General features: G+C 47.0%; 1 protein-coding gene across 1 annotated transcript in view; it reads left to right on the top strand.

Moving 5' to 3' along the window:
* The first annotated feature begins 870 nt into the window (after positions 1 to 870).
* LOC115640392 (IgGFc-binding protein-like) overlaps positions 871 to 10,411 on the top strand; it is a 49,946-nt gene continuing 40,405 nt past the window's right edge. Inside the window, exons 1-2 of the mRNA XM_030543134.1 lie at positions 871 to 946; positions 2,199 to 2,252. Coding sequence (XP_030398994.1) covers positions 871 to 946; positions 2,199 to 2,252 — 130 coding nt within the window. The remainder of the gene's footprint in view (positions 947 to 2,198; positions 2,253 to 10,411) is intronic.

Here is a 10,411-nt window from a genome sequence, read left to right as displayed (position 1 = left end):
AGTTGTGAGGAGAGGCTGATGGAACTGGACTTGTTTAGTCTGCAGAAGAGAAGAGAGGTGGGATTTGATAGCAGCTTTCAAATACCTGAAGGGAGGTTCCATAGAGGATGGAGCTCGGCTGTTCTCAGTGGTGGCAAATGACAGAACAAGGAGTAATGGTCTCAAGTTGCAGTGGGGGAGGTTTAGGTTGGATATTAGGAAAAACTTTTTCCCTAGGAGAGTGGTGAAGCACTGAAATGGGTTACCTAGGGAGGTGGTGGAATCTCCATCCTTAGAGGTTTTTAAGGCCCGGCTTGATAAAGCCCTGGCTGGGATGATTTAGTCGGTGTTGGTCCTGCTTTGATCAGGGGGTTGGACTAGATACCTCCTGAGGTCTCTTCCAACCCTGGTATTCTATGATTCTATAGCTAGATAGATGGGGTATATTGAGATACAGCAATAGATCTAGTTCTCACTCCGCCCACCTTCTCCTTGAGGAAAGAACCACATGGTTTAGGTTACAGGAAATAAGAATTACAGAATAAATCACTTATTGTGATCCTGCGATGCAAAACTGGGCAATCTCGAATAGGAGCAGAGAGGTTATTTTACCTCTGTATTTGGCACCAGTGTGACTGCTGCTGCATGCCTGTGTCCAGATCTGGTGCCCACAATTCCAGAAGGACGTTGATTGGAGAGAGTTCAGAGAAGAGCCATGAGAAGGGTTAAAGGATTAGAAACCTTGCCTTATAGTGACGGACCCAAGGAGATCACTCTATTTAGCTTAACAAAGACAGGGTTAAGGGGTGACTTGATTACAGTCTATGAGTATCTACAAGGGAAGCAAATATTTAGTAATGGCCTCTTCAGCCTAGCAGAGAAAGGTCTAACATGATCAAATGGCAGGAATTTGTAGCACAACATCACATGCATTCAACAGCGTTGAACAACGCAGCCAAGGATGCAGGTGCCTCCTTGAGGTCTTCAGATGGCTGCACCATTTACTTCTCTTGTTCATGTTCCTAATACCTTAAATCATGTTAGAGAATCACCATTAGATGTAGCAGTGAAGAGCCTATGGCACACAGCGAGGTAGCTGTTATTCTTTCCAGTACAATGATATGGGTGTGTATGGGGATAGATAGGTAAATATAGATCAGCATTATAGGCTTGTATAATGTATGAACAAGTTTCTCATTCAGGAAGTTGTGATTAAATCTGACACTTACTGCTTGCCCCCACCCCACCCATGGGTGTCACTGTGGAACATTGGCTACTTCCCCAAGGCGTTCCCGGCTATATAGCACCAGTATGCTCAGGCACTGGGCTAGCCAGGTGCATGGGGCAGGTGAGCACAATCTTGTCCTTTCCCTACTGAGGCAAAACTGCTTAGATCACAGAGCGATAGGAACATTAAAAATGCTATAGCTGGATAGATGGGGTGGGATAGCTAACTAGTTAGACAGAGATGCAAACAGGGATGGATAGATAGACAATTTGTATGGGGATAGATAGATAGATAGATTAGATAGATATTGTTTACAGGGTTGTTGTAGGCATGTTGGTCCCAGGATATTAGAGAGACAAGGTGGGTCTTTTATTTGACCAACACCTGTTGGCGGAAGGGACAAGTCCTACACAGAGCCCTTCTTCAGGTTGTGTAGCTGGGAAGCTTGACTCTTTCACCCACAGAAGTTCTTCTAATAAAAGATATTACCTCACCCAACTTGTTTCTCTCAGATAGATAAATGGATGATTACCTGTCATATGTGGTTCTTTGCTTTGTGTGAGAGCTGGATTTTGGACGCAATACATCTAATGTTTCTTTGTTTCCAATTTTTCTCTTGCATTTACTCAGGAGCGGTGTGGGGTTTAGAGCAGGAATGGTTAGGAGTGAGGACTCTTGGTTCTATCCCCAGTTTTGGGAGGGGAGTGGGGTCTAGTGGTGAGGGCAGGAGAGGACAGGGAGTCAGGAGTCCTGGGTTCTATCCCCAGTTGTATCACTAACTCTGCAACTTTGTTCATGTCACTTCAACTCTCTGTGCCTCACTTTCCCCATAGAGAGAATATATACCTGCCTCCCAGGTAGGCCATTCTGTCCCCATTTCTCAGGTGAAAGAGGTGGTAAATTTGGCAGCTGATCCCCACTAGTGTCCTCAGACACTGATAGCCCTGCCTTCTTTCTGCATTAATCTGACACATTTCCCCTCGTTTTCCAGCAATGGCAAAGAAGAGGACGCTGCTGCTCTGCGCCTGGCTGGTGCTTCTGTGCGGTAAGGATCAAAATACCACAGCAAAGTTTTGAACCCTGGGTGTCTGAAGTTATGCATCTGGGGTGGGATACTTACACTGGTTAAGCCTGGGGGACTGGCGCTCCTTAATCACTTAGACGCCGTTGAACTTTCCGCCCTAAATGCCTAAATATGGAACTAAGAATAAAGCTACTCAGTAATTTCCCCATTGAACATTTTCTGTCAGAAAATGCAGCTTTGTGGAATTTTCTGCAGGAATGTGTCAATTTCAATATAATTGTTTCAGAAAAAATTGAAATGAAGCTGTGAGTTTTCAGAGAGAGCTGCAGAGATTTATGAGTGGGATTCTGCACCAGGGTTGTTCATGATGATGGGGGGAAGGGGCTCAGTTTTCATTCATGTTTTGTGTTCCCGAGGCTCATGTTCAGAGTTTCAACCTGGGCACCTCCTCTTCCGGGAAGCCTGCTGAGCTGGGGCTGGAGCTAAGGCAGCTGAGACTTGGGATGGCTGGGTCTGCCTGGCGCTGTGGGGGTGGTGTGTGCTCTGGGACTGGAGCAGGAGGCCATGCATCACTCTGTGCTCCAGGGCTGGAGGTGCTTGGGCAGCCCAGGGCTGAGGTGTGGGCCTGGCAGCCGCGGAGGAGCACAGGCCTCTGGGCTTTGGCAGGGGCCAGGCCTCAGGTGGAAGGGGTGAGCTGGGCCAGGGGCTAGCCTCCCTGAGCCCGTGATTCAGCCACCTCCCATGGCCACAGGCACTGTGAGAGGGAATTTTCCCCTCCCCACGTCAGTTTGGCAGGAACATTGAAGGGTTTTCACCTTCCTCTGCAGTGTGTGTGTGCAGGTCACTTGCCGGGATTACCTGCATATATTAATTTAATAATTTCCCTGCCATTGCAGGAGCCTTGGGCCTGGTGATCCTCAGTCCCTCCTCTCCTCTGCCTGTGGCAGATAATAGTTTATTCTCCTGTGGGTTGCAATAGAATCATAGAATATCAGGGTTGGAAGTGACCTCAGGAGGTCATCTAGTCCAACCCCCTGCTTTAAGCAGGACCAATCCCCAACTAAATGTTCCCAGCTAGGACTTTGTCAAGCCGGGCCTTAAAAACCATTCTTCTCTTCTGCAGACTAAACAATCCCAGTTCTCTCAGCCTCTCCTCATAAGTCATGTGCTCTAGCCCCCTAATCATTTTTGTTGCCCTCCATTAGTCTCTTTCCAATTTTTCCACATCCTTCTTGTAGTGTGAGGCTCAAAACTGGACACAGTACTCCAGATGAGGCCTCACCAATGTTGAATAGAGGGGAATGATCACGTCCCTCCATCTGCTGGCAATGCTCCTACTTATACAGCCCAAAATGCTGTTAGCCTTCTTGGCAACAAGGGCACACTGTGGACTCATATCCAGCTTCTCGTCCACTATAACCCCTAGATCCTTTTCTGCAGAACTGCTGCCTAGCCACTCAGTCCCTAGTCTGTAGCAGTGCATGGGATTTTCCATCCTAAGTACAGGACTCTGCACTTGTCCTTGTTGAACCTCATCAGGTTTCTTTTGGCCCAGTCCTCTAATTTGTCTAGGTCCCTCTGTATCAGTCATCTGCAAACTTGTGTCATCTGCAAACTTGCTGAGGGTGCAGTCCATGTCATCCTTCAGATTATTAATGAAGCTATTGAACAAAACTGGCCCCAGGACCGACCCTTGTGGCACTCCGCTTGATACCTGCTGCCAACTAGACATGGAGTCATTGATCACTACCTGTTGAGCCCGACAATCTACCCAGCTTTCTATCCACCTTATAGTCCATTCATCCAGCCCATACTTCTTTAACTTGCTGGCAAGAATACCGTGGGAGACCGTATCAAAAGCTTTGCTAAAGTCAAGGAATAACACGTCCACTGCTTTCCCCTCATCCACAAAGCCAGTTATCTCCTCACAGAAGGCAATTAGGTTAGTTAGGCACGACTTGCCCTTGCTGAATCCATGCTGACTGTTCCTGATCACTTTCCTCTCCTCTAAGTGCTTCAGAATTGATTTCTTGAGGACCTGCTCCATGATTTTTCCAGGGACTGAGATGAGGCTGACTGGCCTGTAGTTCCCTGGATCCTCCTTCCCTTTTTAAAAGATGGGCTCTACATTAGCCTTCTTCCAGTCATCCAAGACCTCCCCCGATCCCCATGAGTTTTCAAAGATAATGGCCAATGACTCTGCAATCACATTCACCAACTCCTTTAGCACCCTTGGATGCAGTGCATCCGGCCCCATGGACTTGTGCTAGTCCAGCTTTTCTGAATAGTCCCGAACCACTTCTTTCTCCACAGAGGGCTGGTCACCTCCTCCCCATGCTGTGCTGCCCAGTGCAGTAGTCTAGGAGCTGACCTTGTTCGTGAAGACAGGCAAAAAAATCATTGAGTACATTAGCTTTTTCCACATCCTCTGTCACTAGGTTGCCTCCCTCATTCAGTAAGGGGCCCACTCTTTCCTTGACCATCTTGTTGCTAAAGTACCCTTCTTGTTACTCTTAACATCCCTTGCTAGCTGCAACTCCAAGTGTGATTTGACCTTCCTGATTTCACTCCTGTGTGCCTGAGCAATATTTTTATACTCCTTCCTGGTCGTTTGTCCAAGCATCTACTTCTTGTAAGCTTCTTTTTTGTGTCTAAGATCAGCAAGGATTTCACTGTTAAGCCAAGCTGGTTGCCTGCCATATTTACTATTTGTTCTACACATCGGGATGGTTTGTTCCTGAAACCTTAATAAGGATTCTCTAAAATACAGCCAGCTCTCCTGGACTTCTCTCCCCCTCATGTTATTCTCTCAGTGGATCCTGCCCATCACTTCCCTGAGGAAGTCAAAATCGCGCACACTTCTAAACTTAATCCATAGACTCTCAGCTTTTTCTGCAGTTTCATACTCTGAGCAGTCATACTGCTCTCTTACATAAAATGCAACTCCCCCACCTTTTCTGCCCTGCCTGTCCTTTCTGAACAGTTTATATCCATCCATGATAGTACTCCAGTCAGGTGAGTTATCCCACCAAGTCTCTGTTATTCCAATTACATCATAATTCCTTGACTGTGCCAGGACTTCCAGTTCTCCCTGCTTGTTCCCCAGGCTTCTTGCATTTGTGTATAGTGTGACAAAGTTCCTCCTATACCTTGGTGGGTCCTGCGCTTATTGGCAGATTTGCTCACCTCAGTGATCTTCCCCACAGTTGAGTTAACTCCTCCTGTGTCTGATCAGGAGTTGGGAGGTTTGGGGGGAACCTGGGCCCGCCCTCTACTCCGGGTTCCAGCTCAGGGCCCTTTGGATTGCAGCTGTTTAGAGTGCCTCCTGTAACAGCTGGATGACAGCTACAACTCCCTGGGCTACTTCCCCATGGCCTCCTCCAAACACCTTCTTTATCCTCTCCACAGGACCTTTCTCCTGGTGTCTGATAACACTTGTACGCCATAGCCCTCCAGCAGCACACCCTCTCTCTCAGCTCCTTGTGCCTCTTGCTCCCAGCTCCTCACACGCACGTCCTCTCCTCTGGCTCCCTCCCCTGCTGCTAGCCCGACTGGAGTGAGCTCCTGTTTCAACCCAGGTGCCCTGATTAGCCTGCCTTGATTGGCTGCAGGTGTTCTAATCAGCCTGTCTGCCTTAATTGGTTCCAGCAGGTTCCTGATTACTCTAGTGCAGCCCCTGCTCTGGTCACTCAGGGAACAGAAAACTACTCATCCAGTGACCAGTATATTTGTCCTCTACCAGACTCCTGTACTCCGCTGGTTTGGGTCTGTCACAATAGGCATTTAAGATAACTTGCTAATAGTCCTGCTTTCTCAGTATGAGGCAGGAGTCCTCCCCTTTTGCACTCTCCTTCTCATGCTTCCTCCTGGTATCCCATTTTCTCCACCTACCTCAGGGCTTTGGTCTCCTTCCCCCGGTGAACCTAGTTTAAAGCCCTTCTCCCTAGGTTAGCCAGCCTGCTTGCGAAGATGCGCTTCTCTCTCTTCATTAGGTGGAGCCCATCTCTGCCTAGCACTCCTCTGTCTTGGAACACCATCCCATGGTCAAAGAATCCAAAGACTTCTCTCCACTACCTGCATAGCCGTTCGTTGACTTCTGTGATTCAACGATCTCTGCCTGGACCTTTTTCTTCCACACTATTCTTTGGTCTCATTCTGGTTGTTGGGTTTGGTGTGAGGCTTCTTAATAGTTTTGGTGTCCTGTGACGTTCAGGAGGCCAGCTAAGTAATTTGGTACCCCCTTCTGGCCTTAAAGTCTGTGACTCTGTGATTTCGATGATGTCAAAATGGAACAGGTGCATGTTTTCAGAATGAAATGTTTCTCATTTTTCATTTCAAAACAGTTTTTCACTGCAAAATGTATTTTATTGTCTATTATACTTTTTCACAAAATAAAAGCATTCAAAATCAAAATGAAACATTTCAGTTTTATCAAAATGTTTCAGTTGACTCAAGATGAAATTTCATTTTCAGGGGAAAAAAATCAGTGTTTCTGTCTGATTTGAGACAAAAGGAAATCTTGAAATCTCAGAATTACCCATGGAATGAAATTTCTAAGTTTGGACCAGTTCTATTTAGGGGTCTAACTTTAGGTATGCAGATTTGAAAATTTTGTCCCAACTCCTGATAAATTATTATTGATCTTTATGAGGTGTTACGGTAGCACCGTGGTTCCCCAGTCCTAGACCATGACTCCACAGCACCAGATGCTGTACAAACAACAGAGCAAAGAGATGGTCCCCACCCCAAAGAGCTGACAGCCTGAGTATAAGAGAACAGAGGGGATCAGACAGACAGGGGAGAAAAAGGAAACAGTTGTGGTCAGCATGGTAGGGAGGTAATATTAATATTGATTTTTAAGCATTTTTTTCACTTTTATTTTCACAGTTGCAGGAAATCATGGGGAATGTCTAACATTGCATGGGGGCTCAGACACTAATTATGAATGACAGTAGAGGTTCAGATTCAAAGTGTGAAAGCTGTATAATGGTTAAAACTCCAATTGTCTACTTCACACGTCAAAATATACGAAGTAAATAGAGTGCAATCAAACGCTAGTAAAGTTCTCAAGCAGCATTTTGATTAGTCACGTAGGAATGACTGGTTTTGGCAGTGTTGCGTGTATGGTGACAAGGACATTTACCAATAAAAGATAACCCTTCCCAGCCTAACAATAGACTCTGCTTTCAGCACAGCAGTAACTTCTGTCTCTTGACCCACTCAACGATCTGATTTGGACACATTCCTATTGAACTCAAGGAGCCTCTGGGTTTGGGCTCCTTGTAGCTAAAGCATGAGCTGAAATCAGGGGCATTGAGCACTCAGCCATTTGGCATGTTGACATCAGTGGGAGATGGGGTTAACTGATAACTGAACAGATGTAAGGGAGGGCTGTTGTAGCCTTATTGGTCCCAGGACATTAGCCAGATAAGGTAGGGGAGATAATATCTTTTATTGGACCAAATTCTGCTGGTGGGAGAGACACAAGCTTTTGAGCCACACAGAGCTCTTCTTCAGATCTCGGAAAGGTGCTCCCAGCCTCATAGATCAGGCCTGCACAACTCGTAAAGCGACGAGGGCCATATTACTCCAAAGAAAACAGCTGAGGGCTGAACCCCCCCGGCCCCACCGATGCTCCCCAGCACCACCAAGCCCCCCCCCAAAACACAACACCCCCCCAGCACCACCCAGCCCCCCTGAAAAACTCCCCCCCCAGTGCTGCCCACCCCCTCCCCCAGCACCACCCATCCCGTGGAAACAAACCTTCCTTCCCCAGTGCTGCCCCGCCAAAACAGCGGTATTTAACCTTGGTAATATGTTATAGTGGGCCCCGAAGGTGGTATAATTAAGGTAAAAGAAAAATGTCTTTTTGCTAGAAGTAGAATAAGATCTTCCCCCCTGCTGAATGAATGAGGTGTGACTGAGGAAGGCGTGGAAGGCAGCACCTCCAGACAGCTGCACCCCTTGGAGAGGGGATGGGAGCCAGACCAGATCAGTAGAACAGGTCAGCCACCGACTCACAGCTCGCCTCCTCAGACCCCCTCCCCCACCGCCAGCTCACCTGCCCCCCACCCCGCCACTGCCCGCCCACTCGCTTAATCACATAGCGCTTTGAAGTTTCAAGTGTTGCCATACCCTGAGAGGGGTCGCCAGTACAAAAGTTTGAGAACCACTGGGTTAAAGTGGGTTACAGATTGTTGAAATCCAGTGTCTCTGTTTAGGCCATGATTTTTAGTGTCTAGCAGGGTTATGAATTTAAGCTTGCAGGCTGGTCTTTTGAATGCACTGTGCAGGTTTCCTTTCAGGATGAGGACTGATAGGTCACATACAGAGTGATCGCTTTGTGAAAAGGGTTCACCCACAGGTAAAGTTGTTTTTGTCTTTGACCATTTTCCTGTACGATTTCATTCAAGAATGTAGTGATTGTCTGGTTTCACCCACAGAGTTGTTACTGGGGCATTTAGTGCACCGGATGGGGTACCCCACATGTTGAAACAGGCATGTGTAGAATCCATGGATCTTGAAATGTGTGTTATGGGGAGTGTTGATCATTGTGCCAGTGGAGATATGTCTGTGGGTTTTACATCAGTAGCAAAATGATAAATATTAATAATACAAGAGGGGTGGATAGAGCCATGGCCATTGTAGGTGTGAAAGGGGTTGAACTGATGAATTTGCCAGAGTGCCAGTTAGATTTTAAAGCTGATATCGAACAAACTAGGTTTGCCAATCTATAACAGGATCCAATAGGATAAACCCTTTCTATTGAGTCTAGGGCGGTAGTTTTCAAACTTTTTTTCTGGGAACCTAGTCGAAGAAAATTGTTGATGCCTGCGACCCAACAGAGCTGGGGATGAGGAGTTTGGGTGTGGGAAGGGCTCTGGGCTGGGGCAGAGGGTTGGGGTGAGGGCTGTGGGGTGGGGCCTGGAATGAGGGGTTCAGGATGTGGGAGGGGGCTCTGTGCTGAGGCTGGGGGTTGGGGTGCAGGAGGGGATCAGGGCTCTGGGCTGGGGCATGGCCTTACCTCCGGCAGCTCCTGGGGAGTGATGCAGCTGGGGTGCACCGCAGACCCACTGTTTGAAAAACACTGATCTAGGGAGCATTAGATTACTAGTTTAATGCTGGGTTCTTTTCAGGTCAACTTTTAACTTGAACAGAGTTCCTCAAATCCTGATTTCTCAAATCAGGACCGTATTTCCCTAATTAGTTGATTATTTTTAACCAACTGTTTATTAATACACCCAGAGCCACATTGATATAATCATTCACTACTCCAACGTAGACACAACCAATTGTACATATTACACACACAATACAGTCTTGCAGGCAATTATCTGGAGTTGAGGCTCAGCAGTTATAGCAAAGAACAATGCAAATGACCAAGATTTCTGATTCCATTTACTTATGATCAACAGTTCTCAATTCTTTAGTGCCTAACACATTTATCACACTGCCCAGGGCTCCCTTGTCTCCAAAGCACTTTGAAGAGTGTGATCACTTCTCTTTGCCTACATTGGTGCAAAAAGGACAAGTTTAGAATATTAAAAGCAATTTCTTAAAGCAATTCTCTCTTGGGGCAATTTGCTTGGACTTATAAAGAAGTTAAAAATCTAAAATACGGTTACTGAGGTCTCATGAGAGAGTGCAGACTCAGCAAGATAATCCAGGGCCACCCAGAGGATTCAGGGGGCCTGGGGCAAAGCAATTTCAGGGGCCCCTTCCATCAAAAAAGTCGCAATACTATAGAATACTATATTCATGTAGGGGCCCCTGTGGGGCCCAGGGCCTTGGGGATATTGCCCCACTTGCTCCCCCACTTCCCCCCCCGGGGCAGCCCTGAGATAACCTACAGTTATTTATATTAAAGACTAGAAGGGGAAATACAATCTATGAAATGAAATCTCATTGCTACTTGTTATCCTCTTAGCCCTGGGATGGGGGAGTGTCCTTTCCACATAGCTGGTCCAGGCGTACGTCGCACTTAAAATTCTGGAGCTTCTTGTGTTGGGTTCAGTAACTCACCCTCCTGAACACCTGGTGACCCCAGTTTATAGAACTTTGTTTCAGGGCTCATTGGAGGAGGCCACCCTCTAAGTCCTATTGGACAGGTGCCATGTGGGTGCAGCTCTTTCCCTCTGGCTTCCATTGGTATCCCATAAATGGCAATAGTGAACAGCAAA

The sequence above is a fragment of the Gopherus evgoodei genome, unplaced genomic scaffold (genome assembly GCF_007399415.2).
Source record: "Gopherus evgoodei ecotype Sinaloan lineage unplaced genomic scaffold, rGopEvg1_v1.p scaffold_31_arrow_ctg1, whole genome shotgun sequence".
Taxonomy (NCBI): Eukaryota; Metazoa; Chordata; order Testudines; family Testudinidae; genus Gopherus; species Gopherus evgoodei.
The sequence above is the reverse complement of the archived record's forward strand: the minus strand, read 5'-3'. Positions and strand labels throughout refer to the sequence as shown.